Genomic DNA, 22,854 nt, shown 5'->3' on the forward strand with positions numbered 1-22,854 from the left:
AGTATGTGATACAAAATGAATTACATTATATTTTAATAAACCTCGTACTGATCCCTTGAGGATAAATTGAACGACAAAAGATTATTTTATATTGCTTTCAATGCAGTTTTTTGTCAGTGTGAAGAATGTGAAGCTTGGGCTTTAGCATAACATATGCACTCTGTAAACAGTTTCCCTGGTCTGGGGGGATATCCCTTGAGAGCTCTGAGGTTTTGCTCAGTTATTTCCTTGGTTAGATAGAAACAAGAGCAGCACCACTGAAATTTCTAGGAATTGCTTGGATGGTCTGCCAACAAAACATCTTCAGCATGTTTCTCAGAATAGGTGTAAAAAAAATTTCAAAAAATTAACAGGGGAAAAAAAAGCGAATCTCCATTTATCACCTCATATGGTGTACTCAAAAGTTTGTGAGTTGACAAAGTTAATATCAATTCGCAGAAGCTGATATGACAAACAACAGAAAAATCACATTGTGACTGGGCAGATAATGTCACCAGAATGAAATGCCAAGACAGTTTTGGTGATGGATGGAAACTAAAAGCGAGCTATGTATGAAATGCACTTCCACCAAACGCTCTGCGGTCGTTGCGATGGGAACAGCGAGGGGAGAGGTTTTATACCTGATAAATGTTTTCCTCCGTTTCAGGCTCACGGATGGGCTCGTGTCCAGCCTCAAACACAATGTACTAAGGCACCAGCGCCAGAGAGGGACAGTCAGAGATGAAACAGAAGGGAAAAAGGCCGTTTGGAATTCCACGTCAAAACAAAGGCAGGCATTAAAGAAACAACTTCAAAGCACAGGCTGGCAGCAGGACAATGGGTTTGTTGGGAAGCACCAGGAAAGGTTGTTTCATATATCATGAACAGGCCTAAATCTCCTCTTAATGATCATTAGAGCAACTCCCTAATTCTTCCTCGCCAGGGAGACTGCCTGTGGCCCAATATTAATTTTCTGAAGGCAACGTGAATTTTGCCTCTTTTACATAATGGCAATTATTTCCACATATATTTATTATCTGCAGATAAAAGTGCTAAATCCAAGCTGGGAGAACGGGCTGGTGTGTGTGGAACAGGCCACATGGCAAAAGGCTGGCACAACACTTTTTCATTTTCAGGTTCTTGCTTTATTGTGAAGAGTACAGAACAAAACTCCTGACATTATAATAGCTGAACAGTAATTTAGGGCATCCTGACTCTTATAATCTTTCTTGCTGCACCTTAGGCACTGTTCAATATTCACTAATGGTTGAATTGGATCCTTTCAGTGTAACTCCCACTGATATGCCTAAGTGGAAGAACACAAAATCCCCAGGAAAAAAAAAAGTAAACTATCACATATTTTGTTTCAGCACAAAAACACAAGAATGAAATTACATCTTTTCCTTCTTCACACTCAGCAGGGTATTGGACATGAATATATTGACACATTTCTGATAATCATCTTTGCTCCCAGACATTTTTCTTGGATGGAGCAAGACTTGAATTTCAGATCTATTATTAAATCATAGCTCAAACGCCAACAAGGGAGTATGTTACAACATCAATGCCACTGTTTTTTCTTTTTTTTTCTCAAATATTCACCCTCTGAATTAAGTTCTGGCTACACAGAAAACAAAAACAAAATGTCAACTTATTACTGTGAGGACAAGATGTCACCTTCCCTAATTCTCAGAGTAGCTCCCTTTTCAGTTAAGACTTTGTATTAAAAAATGATGACAAATCTCATTTTGAAACATAAAATCTGCATACACAAGCCACATTTAAGTAGCATTTATGACATATTTCATCTAATATTTCTATACTCCAACTGAAATATTCCATTCTATACAGACATATTGTGCTATTACTTACAGCCTAATCTCTAAATATGCTGCTTTCTGTGGAGGTTTTAAAGGTTTCTCACAAGACCTCTCTCAGTAAATTTCAAAACATCTTGTTCAAGTTTTTGCCTGTGTTTGAAGATAACATGTATCTAGTCATTTCTGAAACTCCAAGGCCATACAGCTTCAGAAATTACCTGGTATACAGGATCTTCTACATCTTCTTCCAAAATTGTCTACAGCAAAGTAAGAGGACAGGCAGTAAAAGCAAAGAACATAAACAGCAGAGATAAAAGAACTGTACTCAGAAATTAAAGGACAGCAAAGGAATAAGCAAAATGGGCAGGTAAGTTTATATTTTTCTTTCTTTAGGATACAGATAAAGTCACATTATGGTACAAAGTAACTTTATTCAAGTTCCATCCGATTTTAACAATCTACACCTTGTTTGACTTGATTCAAATACACACATTCAGAAGTATACTGAATCTCCCCTGAACTGTGAGACACTTAAATCCTGGCTTACAACACTTAAATCCTGGCTTACAACACTTAAATCCTGGCTTACAACACTTAAAACCTGGCTTACAGCACTTAAAACCTGGCTTACAGCACTGACCCTTCATTAAAGTTTTCCATCTGAATGAGAAGAAACACTAAGCAGGAAATGAGGGGGCCATTTCCAGCTGCTCACCAGGTTCACCACACCCCAGGGACAGCTTTCAGCTCAGTTTAATCCTAGGCTGGGCTCAGGATGGCTGCTGGGCTCACGCTGGTCCTTTGGAAGCCAGCACTGCTCAAACCCACTGCTGTCAGAAGTGCTGAGGATGCTCAGAGCCTCTCTGGAGCAACTTTGAGGGGGAAACTCCAAACCCAAATTTTCGTGGCAGTAGTCTAAGCTTATTGGTGTACCTGGTATACCGCCTGCTCACACTGTTTGTCCTTTTGTGCCTTTTTTTCCATTTCTTCCCTTTGCTTCAGTTCATAGATGAGCTGAAACAGGTCTCGCAAGTCCAGGATTACAGGTTCAGCCTAAGGAAGCAAAAACAGGGTGGAGAATTTCTGTAGGGGAAAATAAACACCTCTTATCCCATCCTGCTGATAGAGCACCTCCACAATGAAACTGAATAAAGAATTAATTTCTATCTCAGCACCCAGGCCTGGGTTAATTCCTGCTGAACTAACTATGCTTGAAAATTAATGATAATTATAGTTATGAATATAAAAAGCATTATGAATATAAAAGGCACATGGATGAATGTAAAGGCATACTTATTAGTGGTTTCTCATCCATTGAAATTACACACAATGTGTATTTCCATGAGTATAGGAACATGAGCAAATTTATCATCATCCAGTCTAGCTTAGCTAGAAAGGTAAACAATAACTAATTATAACAAAACACATCATAAAAAATTGGGAACAATGAAACACACTTCATTTTGCCCAAGCTGGTTCCATTAATTTGCTATTTAAGACCTGCACAGACACTTGTGACCAGTTTAGCACAATCATCAACAACCCAAGACCAGCTTCTTGAGCATTTCCTTACAAATGGCTTTTCAGATGAGTTACATGGCAGAAAATGACAGTGATTTGATACTTACTGCCTGGGCTGTTTTTATTGCCACAAATCTATGATTTCCCTCCTTTCCACACACGTATCCAAACGCTCGGTGGTCTGTGATATCCTTTGCAATGTAGGAAATTTCATGAACTGCGTGGTGATGCTGGAGTAGCTAAGAAAAAACAAAAAACAGTAGAGAATATCCATCAGAATGTTTGATTAAAAAGCAGTATCATTTCCTTCACCACTTTATCTGGATCCCAGCACATTCTGATATGAAAACCAATTAATATCTGAACTCTTTAAGCCTCTTCCTTGCTCAAATTCTAATCAAACTTTACTTGCTTTTGTAGGTTGACTAAAAGCTTCCACTGATGATTTTTCTAGGTATCTTTAAGTAAAATATAATTAAATAAAAAAAATATTACCTAGCTACTACCTACACAGCATCCCAGGCACAGAACCAGTGTTTCTTGGTACAGAAGTAAGCAGGGGCTGCAGAAACCTGTAGCTTCACACAGGGTGACTCCCAGGCCAGGCTGATCTGCAGAGCTACAGCTGAGATCTCCAGTACCTCTAGGAATCAGTACCAGTCCTGCCTTATCTCCACAAAAATCAGCATCAGCCAGTGCAAGAGATTTCACTTCAAGCAGTAACGCAGCTCCAAATACTTATTTTCCTCAGAAAATGAATGTAAATGTAATTATTCAACTGGAAATCAATGCTGAATGCAAAAGTCCACATTTTACTTACAATCCCTCTTTGGTGAATTGTAATAATAAAAAGACTTAATTTTAACTCTGTGAGCAAAACTCTGCCCAGAGTCAGGACATGAATCTGAGGCTCTTATAAGCATCTCTTGTTGTGCCAGAATCTTCCTCACTTTGCACTGAACAGCATTTTATTATGGAAGTAATAGAGAAGTATTTCCACTTAAAATAATGTCCTTGGAAAGCTTATCTAAAACAATCTATTAGTTTCAATTTCTACCTTCTGATATATTGACCTACTCTTGCATCATCTAGGGATAATGCTATTTCTGAGAGCAGGCAAAGCCTCACACAGAATTCTTTGGAGGTCCAGATCCCTGCTGGCTTTGAGAAAAGCACATCTTGAAAACCAGCATGGTATCCAGGCAATCTCTAAACAACCAGTTATTTTTGGAGTTAAGAAAGAGAAGTTAAAGTTTCAAAATTCAGAAGGAGGGAGGACGCCTGTGCGTGGCAGGGAAAAGGCTGAGCGAGCGACGGGACCGCTGTAGGGCAGGGAGTGGCATCTGAAAGGAGAGGCAGCCTGCAAGAGATGGATGGCTCCATGTAAAACAAAAGACTGGACATGTTTCATTTTCATTTCACAGTAAATGGCTCTTAATGTCCCCGTATCAAGATTGCTTGCTCGTGGCAGAGTTAAGTGTTGCCAGTGACTGCAGGCAGAACGTGGCTCGGCTGAAGGTGCACTTCAGACTCTCCCGACGTGTTGAACGTTTAAAATTAATGATGGGATCTTACTTAGATAATACAGGGATATTGATTTATTAGGTTTTTTTGAAAACCAAGTTACATGCTATCTGTTAGGATGAAATGAAATGTTCCCATCTCTCTATTCTGCATATGACAGGGAACGTTATCTCTGGCTCCTATTAAATCAAAGTTCTCTGACATTGCTTTATTGATTGCCAGGCAGCGTTTTGCACTGAAATTAAACTGTGATCAGATGCCTTCCTCATGGAATTAAATTTGAAGATTGTTCTACCATGGAAGAGTATCACCCACAAGGTAAGAGAGCAGATGGAGATGCTCCCATTTATTTGGGAATCCACATTCACTGTTCAAAAATCGTTACATTTCCAGTGGTTATATTTTACACACTGTATCAATAGAAACAGAAATTAAGTAAAGGTGACTGCAATTATCCTTTTCTGTATTTTACTGGATGGAGTGTTTAAGGAGAGCTTTTCACTTGTTTGAGGGACACAGAGTTAGAACACACATGTGAAATGCAAGGGTGCACGCACACATCTGTACTCAAATGTAGATATAAACACATCTGTGTTTTCACAGCCCTCAGTTCACCTCATGTGTCCTTTCTACATATTCCAATGATCCATTCTTAGCATTATTTACTGAGTGTCTGACTTTTTGCTCCTGCACAGCAGAAATGGGGCTCCTCTTGCAGTCAGGAGAGATTCACCACCATAAAATGCAAGATCAGAATCCTGTTACTAGTGGCCACAAGCACATAAAATAATTATTTCTCAAGTCAGGGATGTTTCTGACACCCCTGTATGCCAATACTGCTGGATTCCATCACACCCTATATGAAGTTTTTACTCTGTCTGTGCTGAGAGCTGCTACAAACCATTTACCAATCCTTAAGTGAGGTACCAAATTGTTTTGGAGCACTGCAGCACTCCAGAACAAATTATAGAGAAGACTTAATTTGTATTATGGTTCAACACAGTCAATTACATATTGCAGAGATTAGAAAGTAATTTAACATTTAAGTTTCAGTTGTTAACAAAATCCACAGCCTCCAAATTATTTTAGGTCTCCTGTGACTTTAGTCACTGCTGCAAATGTTGGAGACTTTAAGTGGCAGCATAGATAAAATCTCAAACTGGGTAACAAGACATTCTTGTGATGCATGAGGTTTTTTTTTTTTAGGTTAAACATAATGGCATTATTATATTTTATTCATACACTAAGAAGTTTTTGCCTAGTGTTAAACTCAAAAGTCCAAAATACCCATCTGCACCAAGCCTGCTGCCTTTCCTCTTCCCCTTAAGTTTACTCTGGTCTCTCCCACCAGCCATTGTTTCCTCTCCTTTTCTCCATTCCATCCCCTGCTTCTCCTCTTCCCCCAGGTCACTCCCTGTACATCACACTGAATTGATTTAGCTGCCTCTGAGATCTGTAGCATTTCTAATTTCCCTCAGGCTGCTTGGCACCTATCATAAATTTTTTCACCCCTTATCCTCATCTTGCCCCTTTATTTCCATGCTGTAGCCTCCAGTGCCACTAAATCAATTAAGTCAATCAATTAAGTACTTGGAGGGTCCAGCAATCATGTCAAAAATGTGAGTTAGATGGCATGAGAAAGTCACTGCTTTACTATCGCTATTTCTCTTTTAATGAGGTTGTCTATTTAGTAGAGCCTGGGGCACAGTGTTAAGAGCCACAACAAAAAGAAAAAAAAATATATATCCTACAAGCTGCAAATCCTCCTGGAAAAGCTGCCCCACCACAAGCAGGAGGCTTGTTCCACACAGTATTACATGCACCAGGACAAGTCTCACAGGGACTGGGGCTGCACAGCCTCTCACCTGGAGTACCTGCACGCTGAGCCTGGCTTCAGAGAGCTGGGACCAACTGGGAGCTCCACTATGGATGCTGGGGTGTGGGCTGCACATGGACCAAGCTTATTCCTGCCTATTCACACTGGAATAAGCAAGAAAACATTTTGCCTGTGTAAACTCCCTGAACACCTCAGTTACCCACCAAACTGCAGAGTCCTTAATGGATTCATAATAAAATAACTTAATGGACTGTATTTTCAGCCATGCTGCAAGTTCCCTGTATTCCAACTGGGACTGCTCAGCAGCACATAAGGAAACCAGGCCCTGTCTCTTTAGGAAGACCATGAGGGAAAAAAAAAAAATCACAGAAATTGAACCTAACAGGGAAAATGAATGGTAAAGCCTTACACCAAGCTAGCCCCAAGTTCAACAGGACATTGACCATTACTTACTTCAACACCTCCAGTGAAAACAATGAATTGCAAGACATGTGAATGGCTCTGAGATTAATTTTATCTCCCTGCTGCAAGAAAACCCTGGGTGGCACAGATGGTTCTCCCTCACTGCACCCAGGAGGCTGCTGTGCTCCTTAGCAGGGCTCAACATGCAGCACCTGGTCCAATGCCCCTCACGACCATTTCCTTACAATTCCTGTTTGTTTTAGCTGGTATTTTGCAGGGATCATGGGGACAACAACATGCCACAAGCATTTCCTTAATTGCTGTGTTTGTGCTGCAATGCTTCTCTGCTGTTCCCTTAAAATGCACTTAGCAGAGTTGGAGTGGAGCTGCTCATCCCCATCATAATCATCCCACAGTCCTGTAGGGTTGGAATTAGCTGATCTTTAAGGCTTTTTTGGGTTTTTCTAACCCAAACCATTCCATGACATGAAACACCTGAATTCTCTACTGCAGATTCAAATCTAGTTTTGTAACTTCTGAAAGTTTTAAGAGATGAACAACAGTCCCTGTATGTAGACAGCTAAAAAAAAAAAACACCCAAACCCCCAAAACCTCTTCCTGACATCGATTTTTCCCTGGTACCCATGAAGGTGTATGGATTCCTCTCCAGCAGTTGTGAACCCTTCCACTTGCTCTGCCTCGAGAGGGAAGTGCATTTCAGTGGGACTGTGTACACACAATTTGGAGGAAAAGTCAACAGTCTCAAATGTCAGAGTGAAATGAAAAACACATCAATAAATTGCATTTGCATCACAAACTTTCTCGTGTTGTTTTCTGGAACTTGGTATTTGGATGGCAGATGGGGTGGCAAGACATCAGCCTCATGAGATAAGGCAGGGGATGAGCAGATGGGGAAATGAAACCACCACTGCAAGAATTCTCAGTTTCATGTGAAATAGCAGAGAGGAGACAGCTCAGTGCTATTTCAGAGCTACAGCTGCCAACAGCTTCAAACTCCCTGCAAATTACTACTGGACACAGCACAGGGTGACTGAGAAACATCTTATTTCCCATCTGACAGCCCTCCCCTACTGTCATGAACACTTCAGTCACATGCCCATGGAGAGGGGACAGAACAAACAATATATGACAGATCACTGTAATCTGCCTTAAATGTGATAGTGCTTAGTGTGAGGAAATACTTGATAGCCCAAAAAGATCTGTGATATAAACATTTACTGCAACATGTGGAAAATTTTATCAGGTTTGATCTAGGAAAGGAAGAGAGCTGTAGCATTTAGGCTTAGCAAATTATCAAAATACTGAATTCCTACAAGAAGAGCAAGGAGTTTTGGAACACAGCATCATTCCAATTCAGCTTTCAAAAAGAAATGTCACATATGAAAACCTGAAAAGCAAAACCCACTGGAAACCTCTTGCAGTTATGGAGATTTCAGTATTGGGAGGCATTTCCCAGAACTGGCCAAGATAATCAGTTTTGGTCATAAAAGAGCATAAATGGAAAAAATCCATGGAGTGGGGGCTGAACCCTTGCCCATGAAGGAGACTGAAAATGAAAAGTCCAGTCCTGAATCTGTTTGAGCCAGAGCCAATCATGGAATGTAGGCTGAACAATAAATTATGGACTTTCCTTCTTCAAAAATACCCCACCCCAAGAATAGGAGCAGAAAAGGAAAATGCAACCTCCAGAGTGTTCTCCAAGCCTGAAGGGCCCTCTCAGATGGCAGCCTGTAAGCGTGGCTTCACAATGAGAAGAAAATAAATCTGTCTAATCCCCGTGCTTCCTCCACACACACTGATTTTGCAAACAATAACCTGAGGAAAGACTTTTCCAAGTGCCAGCTACTAAAAGGCGTCTCGGTGCACAAGCTCTGCAATAAAAACACTTGGCACAAAAAGCTCACTTTGAGATTATATGCAGAGCAAAGCTTGGTCTGTGTAGCACAAAGGGGCACATGAAATATGGTGCTGATAAAGAGAAGAATCAAAACAGATTTAGCCCCAGCTCCTGCAGACTCAGTCCCTCCAGGGGGGCAGCCGTCTGGCTGTGACACAGCACAGCACCCAGAGAAGTGTAAATTTAATTTCCTTTTAATAACAATAACAAGCTCGTGAGAGCCATTCTCTTCCTGCAGCCGAGGAGACTGAAGCAAAAAAGCCCAGATTATGTGACTTCCTGAGCTTAGAAGCTGAGTCAGCAGGGAGCAAGATCCTGTGTGAGGATAAGAACCTGCCCAAGTCTAGGGCTACACTAAGCTCCACCTGTACCCTCTATCCTAAAGAAAGTCAAGTACTTCCCAGGAGCACCCCAGCTAAGAGCCTGTTTGTCTGGACTCAGGAAAAGAGCTCAAAAAGTACTTGGGCCACAGCTAAAATCCAAATTAATCCTCACCATTCCCTCTGCTTGATGAAAAAAGCATCCTGCTGCTGCCTTTATCTCACCTGGGGAGCCAGAGTGGGAAATTCCAAAGAGAGCAAAGACAAGTGCCATTGTGGGTGCCCCTGTGACAAACACACCCAGTGATGCTCTCAGCTGGTGTGGCCCTGTCCCCAACCCCAGAGTCAATTAAGGCAGCAGGACATGGCTCTGCCAGCACAGCAGCCTAATTGTGATGAATGGATCTCTGATATTGAGCTGGCTGGATGCTCCAAGAACCTAATTTGTGAAAGAGAACAGCACTAAGGTAATAAACTTCTGTCCAGCTCTCATAATTTGTAATAATGTCTGACAAAGACCAGATATGAATTTAGTTATTGGTCATTGTCTTCAGAAGCAAATGCTAAGTTGCTCATGCAGAAGATCCATTTATTAGATATATGAATTTGGAAAGGGGCAAAACAAAACTGGAACGCACATGTGGCCGATTTCCCATTTTCACTTCAAAGGCTTTTCAATTTTTTATTGTATCAGGAGTGAAAGTAGCTAGTTAAACCCAAAACCCTTGTCCAATTACTATGAAGCCCAAGTTATCTTTTAAATATGCACTTGCAAATTTTGTCCCAGGACAAAGAAAATCCTAAAGGGCAAGGAAACATTTTCAGAGAGCTTTGGAAAGACAGATGTGGCTACACTGAAGCTGAGATGCTGGGCCTCCCATGAGTCTTGTACTATTTCCTTATTGTTCTGCATCTGACACAGCCATTGTTCTATCAGGATGGTTAAAGCAAAGAATTTACACAGTAAAACCAAGAAGCTGCAGACCCCATCCTTGACACTGAAGTCAATGGCCCTAATCAGCTCAGCAGTGCAACATGCCCCAAATTTCATCTGCAAGGAGCACCTAGAGGCTGCAGCACATTGTTTTATGTTGCCATTTCACTGTTTCAGTGTGCTGCACAAGGAACAGCACTTGCCTGTAAGCCACTGTTACAGTCTTTGGGATGGCAGCTGCTCAGTGGTCACCGTGGGATTCCCAGGGCTGTAACACATCTGAGTGTATCCCCCCTGAGCTCCCATCTCACCAGCCTCTGCAAAATGGTCAGAGGATCAAAACAGCCATAAATATGCCAGCATTGCCCTCTACTCTCAAGCCAAAGCTTCCATACAGCTCAAGTGCAGCACCTTTGACCATGCCTTGTATTTTTTCTTGATAGACTCTGTAAGACTCATTGATTAAATCCTGAATTTGAGGGAGCACAATATTCTGTAATGAGACAGTTTGCTGCAGCATCACTGAACCTCTCCATATTTTTACTGTGTTCATCTTTAGAGCTTGTGAATGTCCTTTGAGCAGCCCTTACTCTTTACAAGCTTCTTTTGTTCCTTTGCACCGATATTCCTCACCCTCCTGAAATGCTTTTGATTTACATGAACAGCACAAGCAATTGCTACATACAACTCCTAGGAGATTTGGAAGTAATTTTTTTGGCTTTAGCTGTCTCAGATCTTAACTGCTTCAGATTCAGCAAGCATTACCAGCCACCCTCTTCTTGTAGCCTGTGATTTGAAAAACTCCTCAGTGAGAGGCAGCCGCTGATTCCCTTGATTTCTCATGCAACCCCTATAAAGCAGAGCTTGAAAAGATCACAAAAACCATACTCAAATTTAAGTTGCACTGGATAGTCATCAAACAGAAACTTCCTTGGACCATCAATCTACTTGCACAATGTAAGAAACTTTACTGGAAAAGGGGAAAAAGGACAAGAGGGATTTATTTTATATTTTTCTATCTATCTCCCAGATACTCTCCCTAATTTAGTAAGACTTTAAAGAGGGCTGAGAGAAAGCACAGGTACAGGGAAGAACAAGAGCAGAAAAGGATTCTATGAATTCACAAGCTGTGTACAACCAGTATGTTGTGCTCACGAGCCAGTTGAAAATGATGCAAAACAGTTGAGAATTTCACATGACACAATCTTGGTATTGTTCAAATACAGAAGTGATTTCATAAGCAGAAATTAACCAAGGTAGAGAAGCAAGAAGCCCTGTGTTCCACAATGAGAGACTGCTCTCAGTGGCTGGTGATGGCCTTGGGGTACCTGCATGTCACCAAAGATGTCCCTGTGGTGATGAGCTTTACAATTCAGAAACAGCATCATGAACAACCAGTCCTGGTCATAAAGACCAAACCATTTTGTTTTCAGTTTTCCTACAGAAAAAAAAAAAGAGAGGAAACCTTTTCCTCTGAGTTACAATTGCACATATAAGAAAGCTTCAGACAATCCCATAAATGGGATCATTCATCAATAAATCCTTCATTTGTTCAGGTCCCCCAGCAGACACTTCACCTCGGATATAAACCATCCATAGCAACATGACAAGTGTGTGTGCAGTACTTGAGCCCTAAGATAAGAATAAAATAAAATGTAAAAGGCAAACCTCAAAGAGACTCTAAAGCAGAATAAAGAACTTGCAGGTAATTTTTTGCTCTATTTTCTTTTTCTTTTCCCCTTGCATTATCCCAAGGTAGGAATTCCTGAAGCTGCCCTTGGCAGGGGCTTGGCACATCATGTTCCAAGAGTTCTGTGTTTCAACTCAGGCAGCGAAGACTGTTTTTAAGCTCTGCCCTGGCACCTTTCAACAGCAATCTCTACAGCTCCCATTTGCACATTGTAATGCCCGGAGTTGTTTCTTCCCTGCTCATTTTCATGTAAAGCAGGATGAATGTTTGGTTTTAGTCTTCTGCTGCTAATTGAAATCTCCAAAAGCAAACTTTGATTAACTCTCCACAGCAGGCCTGGCCACGCAGCTGAGAGCACAGATCAACTCTGCTGGCTCTTCTCTCTCCCTGCCTTGCTTTTCAGTCCTGGCCACGGGTGTCACACACAGGATCTGCCTTTCAGAAAAGCTCCCTGGCAGTACTGCCCTCACCTTTTACTGAAATGCAGGCAGCAAAGCCTTTCACAGCCGTGGATGCTGCCTTGGTTCCTACTAACTCCTTTCACTCTTGCCCCTCTGCAGCTCCTGCACACAGCATGTCTTCTCTTCTCCCCATCAAACCTGAACTTAGTCATTTCTGCATTCCCAGCACTGCTCAGCACTGAGCCTTGTGCATGCACAGGTTATGCTCACAGTTGCCTTACACTTTAAAATACTTCCAAATTCCTGTATCACTCACAGGAAAGCATTTGGCTAATTAAAGATCGCAGAAAGCTGCACATAAAACCTTTTATAAACCAACTCAGCCTTTTTAAAAGCAAGGACATAATCAAAAAAATGGATTCAAATCCATATTTTGACTATCTAAAAAGGAAAGAAGAAGTACTTTGAGCTATGCAGAGCCAGGGCTGGGAGCCATATGCAATATTTTTAGATACCCAGATTTCTTATTTGCTTTAAATGTCAGGGCACTCAAACTAATTAGTGTTCTGCCTCACCTATTCACAGTGCTGCCTTTAAAGCCAGCAGGAATGCTGCTGCCTGCTTCACTGGGAGGACAAGGATGTGGAATGAGGATGGGAACCACAAAGGATTAGGAAGTATTAACAGCAGAGAGAGGGAGGATGCTACAGTTTAGGGACACAAGAGGCAGTGCTGTAATTCCACAATTGCCACCACGTGCTGGGAGCACCACGGGAGATGCTGTTCCAGCCCCTGGGCTCCCCTGCCACATGGGCTGCCACTTGCTGAGCACACAGAGCACCCACCAGAAAGGTCAGCAGTACAGGGATCTCATTTGGGAAGACAACTTTCACGAGCAGTTGTTTCTGTACTAAGCAAAGATCTTCTGTTATGTGAAATTGATGGCTTATTCACCTGAAGGAGAGGGATGAAAGCAGGTATTTGTGTTTGGCATCCAGTGGCAGTGGCCTTTCCTCTTCTCCTTCCACAGGGAACTTATTACATAAACCAAGAGGGATAAAAAAGGTGTTTATTCATCCCCATGGACTATCAGAGTGAACAGTGCTTTTGATGTTCCTGAAGGCAGAACATCACCCAATGACTTTACTTCCAATAAGTATCTATTACTATCATCCTGCAAACTCCATGTAAATTTAAAAGCAATCCTTTCCTGTAGTTTCCCTCCCTAATTATCCTTGACAGTGAAGGACACCTGCCCCCCTTCCATCTGCCCCCACAATAGGAGAGCCCACGAGGCAGCACAGGAATTCAGGAGCAGTGACAGTGCTATTGCTCCTACCAGGGCAAACACAAAATTGCAGAGCAGCCCACCAGATAAAAATGCTCTGAATAGGGGAAGGAAAATCACCAGCACTCCTGGGGTGTAATGCTTCCCAGCTAACTCCAAGAAAAAAAAAAAGAGTGGATTTCAAAGGGGGATGTAACTTTCTGTTCTGGCACCTGCTGAATGTCCCCCACTGCTCTCCAGGGAGGTTTCAGAGCATCTCAGCTGCCTGTGCTATTATTATGTCAGCACTTCTCTTGCTAAATCCTTTCCCAAGCAGTCTGAAATCCTGCCATTGTAATTCCAGGTGTGCTGAAAATGGGCCTGAAATTTTCTTCTACTGTGTGATGCATTAACCTGGCTTAAAAACACCAGGACTTGCACCTCTGTGTGTTGGGTGCTCTTCTTATAAGATAAAATTGCAGCTGGAGAAAAAGCAATGTGGCTCTGCTGGAGATTCATTTACCTGGATCACAAAAGAGTAGTGAATACAGGCAAAAAAAAAAATCCCAGTATAACTGAATACTTTGAGTTTTCTGCCATGGGACAATAGGGAAGAGATGCTTTGCAGCTCCACTATATAACAGGATTCAGAACAACAAATATACTGACTTTCAACTTCTTAGCAAAATCCACCCCAAATTCTGGTTAAGCATACCAAACATTGAAATTAGTAAAAACCAGAAGTGTTGGCATAGTAATTTTTACTACAACAGCTCCATAGACAGAGTACCCACCCCTATATGCAATGGAAGCCAAATGGTAACTGGGAATACATTAATATTCCTAATATTTACTGTTTGGAAGTGTTATTTATCACTGTTATAACTATATAACAGTGAGATTCTCCATACCATAATGCAGAATGCATGTAAGCAGCACTTCCCTTTCTTAACTCAATCCTGGGGTGCTTGGATTAAACATCAGGAAGCCAAATAAGACTATCACTGAACTCATAAAATCTCATTTTCTGCCTTTTTGAAAGCAATCAACTTTTTACTTTTTTCACACTAAAATAAAAATACAGCTGCAACAAAATTGCACAAATTATTCCAGTTTGGATAATGTGTCTGGAATAGCTTTATTTTATCTTCATGCCCATTAGGGTCAGAATTCTCACGAGGCAGTTTCTGCATATCCTGACTACAATAGGCTGGACTCAGCTCTAGATCTGAGCTTTTCCCCTTTCTAGGTGAAAGGCAGAGAAATTTCAGCCCTCAAATCAAACCTCTAGATCCCCAAGACTTCACAATATGCACAATCACACCCACATTTTGCCTTTTGGGTTCTTTTTTTCCACAGTAACAAAACTGCCATGATACCTAAAGCTTTTAAAACCCCCACACAGCAAACTGAGCATCTAAAGCACAGAATTCCACGAGCTTGTGGCTATTAAAAGTCCCTGTGGAGCACTGTGAACCATCCAAACTGCCCAGGGCCCAGTTTGGAAGGCCAATAATGAATGAATTACAATAGTCAATAAGGGATGTAATTAAGGAAGTAGGTTCTTCTGACATTTACATTTTGCTAGCTGCCACATGTGCATGAAATGTGTTATTGTTTCCCTTCTGAAGTACCGGGGTCTATAAATACCTTTTAAGAATCATATGCAGATGTTTAAGTCCTCTCCTCTGCCATATTCTAATTAGACACATTTATTGCATGTAGAACAGTAAATGCCATGTTTTACTGGTCATATTTACAAGCAGAAAGATGGAAAGTGTCAAGGAGCAGGGTAAGAATCCCAGGCAGCTCAGAGGGATCTTCTGCAGGCAGAAGCTGTGGACAGTGCACAAAGAAAGGCCCCAAATGTCACCATTTTCAACTCTATGTGCAAAACTTGTCTTTGTTGTTTTACAGTTATTGCTCTGTATTGTTATTATGTAATATTTTTCATACTGCAGCCCTTACAAGTCCTCAGCATGGTCCAAGATCAAACATTTCTTACAGAAGAAGTTCCTATAAATAGATAATACTGATTAAAAAAATAAATAAAGAAAGAATTAAAAGGATAATGCCAGCAACTTTATATTTATATTTAAATTGCAACCTTTGAGAGCTAAAGGCCAGATGCCCTTTGGCACATCTCTGGGATGCAGGAATGCAGCAGCTCCTCAGCATCATCAGGTTCAAAACAAGTTTGTAGCATGGGAATATTTTAAGGAAAAAATAAGGACACACTGCATGAATATGTGTAAAGAATTCCTCTAAAAGATGATGGGTAGGGTAGGAAGGGATCTGGGAGTCATTTATTAAGAAAACTGAATAAATGAATGGTGAAAATTGGTACCATGGATTGACTCCTCAAAAGCTGATGATGAATAAAGGCAGCCATGAAGAGCCCAGAAAAAAACAATTCAGCAATGGGCTGATAAAAGAGAGAAGGCAGATTCAGCCCAGGAATGCAAAGGGAAGTGTGACATGATCAAAAGAATAAGCTGAGGCAGCAATCCTGGCAGTCACAATGGATTTCAAAAATAAAAGTCAAATTTGTCAAGGACAAAGAAAGGGATAACAATTGAGACACGAGATGAAGAGAGGCAGGACTGGGTTTTAACTCTCAGTGTGAGAGCAAATGCTGTACTTCAGAGCAGGTGAGAAGAATTCTGCAAGACCTGCAGCTACCCTGGGTGTGGCAATCCAAACACATCACTAGTCAAACAGGCTGCTGAACTGACAGGGCTGAATAAGAGATGATGCTGGTATTTTGCTCAGCTCTCCAAAAAGGAGGTCAGAGAGAGACCTCTGGGAGTCAGGATTAGAAGGCCTGGTTTGGCCTCACTGAGCCTGAGCTGTTGGCTAAACATGCAAAGAGAGGGATGGAGAGACAGATCGAGATTGGAGCAGAAGAGAGAGCTGGCATCACTTGGTTCAACACAGCAACCAAATTTATGTTTGCAAATGAAATAACTCTGGCAAAAAGTACAGAAGAGAAAAAAAAAAAAAAAAAAGAGATCAAGGACAATCAAGGACAGAGAGCACACAGGAAATCCCAGATGAAAACTGTGCAGGAGAGGATCTAGGAAAAGAGGTAAAATCCAGAGACAAGAGTCATGGAGATCAGGTGAGAGGACTTTGTGTGGAATCAGTGGATGGGGTGAGATGCTCACACAGGGCTGCACCTGAGATCAGCCAGAGAGAGGAACTTTGGGAAGTTTCAAAGACATGAAGGGGACAAAACCCACCATGGGAGCCCCAGGCAGGGACCACCAGCATCCTCCTGGCCAATCCCACCCTCTGGCAAACACCAAACTCGGTGAACTCCCCACCCCATCTCTCCTGCTCACTGCGGAGCGAAGAGAGAGCAGAATAAATTAATTCCTTCTTTTATTTCTATTTTTAAAGCCTCAGAGACGCTCAGTGAAAGAGACTCTGACAGTTTGACATTTCATCTGCTCCAGCACATGTGCTTCAAGGAATAACTGCAGATCCATGATTGTACCTCGATTTCTGGTCAGGGATGCCAGAACCAACAGATTTCCAGCAAAGTCAAGAGGTACCTTTGGTACATTTTAAACGAGGCCTCTTCTGCCAACAGTGAGAATTTTAATCTTGCTAAAATTCTCTTTCAGCCAAGTTTAGCTGTCCTGTTAGCAATCTATCAGCATAATTAACACCATCACTCACATTGCACAGGGAAGAGCAGCAAACCCAGGGGTTATCAGCTCAAACCTGATAAAGCCTCAGAACATGCTGGAAAATGCTTCTGTAGAAGCAACTCGAGAAATCTGCACTGTAAGGTCAAGACAGCTTAGAAGTTCAGGAAGATGGGCAGCATGTTGGCATCCAAAACATTGGTTGGAACATTTCAGAGGCATGACATGATCTCAGTTAATCCTGGGGACAACAGGATTATAACCAGCCAACCACACAAATAAATATTATTTATTTGGATGTCATTAAGATTTAAAGCAGAAGCACCATCACACCAGTTCTGTGGCCAGCATGAGGAGACAAATGAATTTGTTTTTTTTAGTAGAATGCTACAGATAAGGTCTGGTTGCCCTTACATGGAAAAGGGCACTGAGTAACACCACTTCAGGCAGGTAAACCCTCAAAGATATTAAAATAAAATCAAATCCTCAGCAAAGATAATGAAGGCTGGAGGAACTGATAGATAACAAGAATAGAAAGTCAAAATGAAATAAATGTATTTACACACACGGTTTTCCTTCCTGGGTTTCACACTGTCAGCCTGAAGAAAATGGCTACAGATCAAATTCATGAAATACGAGTAACACACTGCAATACTTCTGTGCAATAAGTACCAAAACCCCACCAGAGCACTCCTAGAAATGCTACAATCCCACAGACTGGGCCCAAGAGCTTTATTTCAATAAGGATATGGGCCAACATCTCTGAAAGAGAACAGGCAATGCAAATGAAACTCAGTTTGGGGGTGCTACAAAAGAGGTAAAATTTGGTGAGATGTCATCTTCATCAATTGGGTTACAATCCATCTGTTTAGGGTATTTCCCATAAATAAACAAGATACTGACACTGATTTACCCTGCTTTTTGGCCAGTGGAGGAATCCAGATAAATAATTTAGCTATACAATACCTCATAGAGAGCTAAATTTTACAGCATATTCTGGCAATCTGCACATCCACGAGCTGATACAAAATTTTACTTTAACAGAAATAATTCGTTGCTTAGAGCCAAATAGTAATTTCTTGCTTTTATCTCATTTCTTTTTCACAGTTTAGGGGCTTGCCATTGAAGTCGACAGCATTTTGAAATTAGAGACAACAAGAGTTTAAAAGCACGCCTCACTGCATGGAGGTGGAAGGAAATCTTTTCCCAAGCATTTCGGGGGGTTTAATTATTAGTTTCAAAGACATTTTTGGAAAGGAACCTGCAAGTAAACAGAGATTTATGGCCACATAAATAAACAATGAGACAATTACAGGCTCTTTACAGAGCCCAGATTAGTCACGCACGTCTAATGAAGCATCACTGAGCTATCACGGGGAGATGGCCTGATGTGTGTGATTAACAAAACAACACTCAGGAACAGCCAACCAGCAGTGCTGGGCCTCCACAAAATCTGCATTTCCTTCCACATGCGCACTCATGGCTTTGGTTGCTTTATTAGCAAATCACCAATCACTGCATTCCGCAGAAAGGGAGAATATTAAATAACACAACGCAATTATTTGTGGTTTTGCCCTCTGAAGATCAAGCTTTTGAAAATATAAAAGAACTCCCATAAAATAAATTCACAATATATTGCAGCATTGAGGTCTAACCAAGATGGATATGACAGAATAAACAGTAAAAAATTTATTTTCTTGTAATATGCAAGAAGGAAATCTCTCAAGTGGCATTGGGTAGAGAAAGTCTTGTGTTCAGAAATAATTATGGTAGGTTTTTTTACAATAAAAACCAAAAGAAAATGTGTATCCTTTAGGTAAGGTATTTATTTAGCAAACATAATCTGGAGAAAGCAAATGGGATAGATGGAAAACATCTGACAGCTGAAAAAAAGGTGCATTTATAAGATTAATAGGGTCTCAAACCCCATGTGTAATGACAATTTTTGGCATAGACACAACAGGAGAACATCCTGTTAGTCATATTAAATACAATTTTTTGCTGTCATGTTCTAAATACACTGACAAGTACTTGGAAAGTGGAATGAAGGGACCTCTTTAGTGTAATCCCTGGCATGGAATGATGGAATATAAGAAAGGACTGTTATTATTTCTATTGCAGTGCTGTAGATGAACCATATTGTGCTGCATCTACAGTGCAAACTCACAGCAAAATCCTTCTTGTATTTTTCTTGGTGAGATATATTCTTTCCAAATGATATTCCACCTTCAACTCAATCTCCTTCATGGATAAATTTACTCAAAGGGCAGAATTCCTGATGCCTGGAATAATACCATTATTAAAATCAATACTTTTTGATGAATATTATGTCTGGAACATATTATGGAGACCTATAAAGTAGAGGAAGAAAAAAAAACCTGCTGATCATTTTCAGCAGTAACCCAACCAGAGCCCTTCATCTGTAACGAATTATGAAGCAATTCCCCTAAATCATCTGTATGAAGTCAGCTATGACACTGCCAATTTGAAAAAAAATTTGCTAGTTTTGAGCTACAAATTGATTTTTTATTGTGATAAATTAAAATCCAATGGCAGCCTACAAGATACTCAACATGAAGAAGCCCACTTTTTTTTTTCTGAGTATTTTTATTCTTTTCTATCACATGGGACTGGCGCTGGGGCAGACGTGACAGCAATAGACAATGGTAGAAGTTAAGAAAAGACACTCTAGAGAGGTAAATAATCTTTCCAAAATACCCTTTTGGGAATTCCAAAATCATGGAAATACAACTAAGGGAAAAAGCATTGTGAGGGACAGAGAGGGTTGTTAAAGGAGGAGAAAGCAAATGCAAGATTATCCAGGTTATCTTCCCTATTAAGGGCTGCTTTTTTTCCCTGCTGCATAAAAGTCATCACCAAACTCCAAACTTTATAAACTCTGAAGTTTAACATGGAACTTAAAAGATCAGTGTGAGTGAAATATAATCTTTTCCCAGCTCTTTACAGCTTCTTTCCATCCAAAAACCTGGGCTCAGCAACCGTACAACCCCTAGTTTTGCCAGATTTGGGGATTTTCCAGCAGGAATGGGAATGAAATGACAACTCTAGGCTGGCAAAGCAGAGATAGGCTGGATGAGAAAGACTAAGAATGAATGGGACAAGGGTGTGAAACTCTTGAAAAAGGAGAGACCCAAGCTGGGAAAAAAGCCCAAGGGATGTGGCTGTGAAGACCTGGCAGAGGATTTCACGCACCTCTGCTCCAAACCCTTGGCATGGGAAGCAGGACTCTCCTGTTTTGACAACAACATGTACAAAGTGCTGTGGAAAGCTCCCCACATGCCTCTGTCACAGCCCTGCTGCAAGAAGGACAACTCAATAGTCCTGCCCATCACTCGGGCAGCTCAGGGGCAGACATCTGCAAGGTGGATTTAAGGGTTTCATTCTAAGCCTCAGTGGGTGAGTGACAGGTTTACTATAAGGATGAAATAGTTATGTCAGATTTAGAGTGTGGGATGTCAGAGCTATGAAATGAAGGGGACTGTTCCCATGTCCCCACCTCACTTTCTGCAGACAGGAGAGTGTGCAGGATGCTGCAGGAGAGGCAGCTGGAATAAAGCACACCTTTGTTTCTAAAACACGGCCTCTTTTCCCTCTTTATTCTAGGCAAAAATTCCAGTGTTTGAGAAACATTCAGAAACAAGTGCAAAAGGAATAGACTTTCTCTTTCCTCTTTTTTATTTCCCCAATAAAAGGCTTTAATCTTAGGAAAGCAACTGTGGCTGGGGTGCAATTTGCACTGACAGCCCTAATTCTGACATTTCCTATTTTCTGTAACCCCAGCAGTGCCCTCTGAAACACAGCTTTTGCATGGATACTTTACACAACACATCCCAAATGAGCTTTTCATTACTAACTACTCGTATTATGTATCAGTGAGCTCAATGACATTGATTTTCTAATAATATAAATTAACTGGCAAAGATAATTTCATCTATCATCAGTAGGGTTTTATTTCTGGCACCGTGTTAAATAGTTAATCTTCCAAAAGATTAAATCAAGAGCTTTTTAAAATTCAAGGCAGAGCTTAAACCGCTGTAAAAATCTTCTTAATTATGATTAAAACAGTTTGTGTGTTGTTGCTTTATCTTGAAGTAGTGTAATGTTTTGCTTAGGTTTCTTCTTTTAGAGCAATTTTAAAAAATCAAACATGGTATTGCTGTGGCAGAAACGGTGTAAGGCATGAAAGTCTCTGCAACTTCCTCCACCAGATGCTACTGGGGAAGTTGCTGCTTCACAGAGACAACCTCAAATTTTCCAGTATCTCTTACCTCTCATTCCATACAAAATGTAATTTTTCTATCACTGACAATACACAAGCTACACTCTACAAGTGATGTAAGGGGCGATAACCCTTTATCAAATTTCTGAGATCCTTCATGTGTACTTGCACCAGTGAGTTCCCACTGCCCAGCCAGGAAATCCTTCTAAAGGAACCAGGGGAAGATTCAACTCTGTCCCACCACACAATCAACTTTACTTACCCCTGTCTTTTCATCAAAGATTTTGATTCCCCCAAAGGAAACTGTTAAGAAGACTTTTTGTTTATGTTCTCCTTTCGATCGAGCCGCAGCAACAATTCCCTGTGGAAACAAGGAGCACTTTTAGTTGGGTTTCATGACTCTCCCAGGTGCCACAGATTTACTTGTGGACAATTCACCACTTTTCTAGGAAAACAAAAAGGTTTTCCAGGAACAGCCCCCTCCTTACTTCTGGATTCCTCCTTTTTTTCAAGGTACCACATCTCTTTATGCTACCCAGAGAGCATTTCAAATGTGCTCCCACTTCCAACCTCAGCACTAGCTAATCCTCCATGAAATTTGTTTTCATGGATGCTGAAGGTCATTTCTAGCACACTCTTTCCAGCTATAAGCTGTTCTATTTATTTATTTATTAAATAGGAAAAAAAAACCCAGCAAGCAGCAGAGGACAGAAAATTCCAATGAATTTAGCTCACTTCACACTCATCTAGTATAAGCAACTTGAGGTTTTTCTAGATGAAAAATATTCTTCTAAAAATTAAACTATACCTGTAATGTGACACTCTGGTATTGAGGGTAATATTTTTCAGGATCTCAGACCTCTACTTTGTAAGAGAACTTGCTGATACCATCTCATGCATTATTCTCCCACAGCAGAATTAGAACAGTAACTTCTGTTTCCACCTTCTCAGGAGCCTGCCCTGACCAGTAACACTGAACTGAGATCAAGTATAATCAGTTGTACTTCTAAATGAAATGAAATATTTAGACTTTATCTGGTTCTCTGCAATTCCAATGTTTCACTAACAACTAACTTAGGTTTTAAGACCTTCATTGCTGCCATTACAAGGATCTGATGTCAAAAGTCACCCCAAGACTTTATGGGTGGCCTCAAAATTCATGTTATGGGACACTGCCTTTCCAGAGCCCAGAAATTAATGCTCTGCCCTCAAAAATGAATTTCTAACACTCCCTTCCTTTAACAGTTTTAGTCATTTCCCGGTACTGTTTAGATCAATCTTGCCACCTGCAAACAGGTATTAGGCACCTGGGAGATGTGGAAATATTAATCTATGGAGGAGAGAGACA

At 40.9% G+C, this 22,854-nt stretch overlaps 1 protein-coding gene across 3 annotated transcripts in view; it reads right to left on the bottom strand.

Moving 5' to 3' along the window:
• Positions 1-22,854, bottom strand: part of DAB1 (DAB adaptor protein 1) — a 143,660-nt gene that overhangs the window by 32,626 nt on the left and 88,180 nt on the right. For all 3 annotated transcript variants that reach the window (XM_053985430.1, XM_053985429.1, XM_053985428.1), the window contains 5 exons: positions 21,769-21,867; positions 3,428-3,559; positions 2,733-2,852; positions 2,018-2,056; positions 621-686 (listed from right to left, as the gene is read on the bottom strand). In XM_053985430.1, the coding sequence (XP_053841405.1) occupies positions 621-686; positions 2,018-2,056; positions 2,733-2,852; positions 3,428-3,559; positions 21,769-21,867 (456 nt within the window). The remainder of the gene's footprint in view (positions 1-620; positions 687-2,017; positions 2,057-2,732; positions 2,853-3,427; positions 3,560-21,768; positions 21,868-22,854) is intronic.

The sequence above is a fragment of the Vidua macroura genome, chromosome 9, assembly GCF_024509145.1.
Source record: "Vidua macroura isolate BioBank_ID:100142 chromosome 9, ASM2450914v1, whole genome shotgun sequence".
NCBI lineage: Eukaryota > Metazoa > Chordata > Aves > Passeriformes > Viduidae > Vidua > Vidua macroura.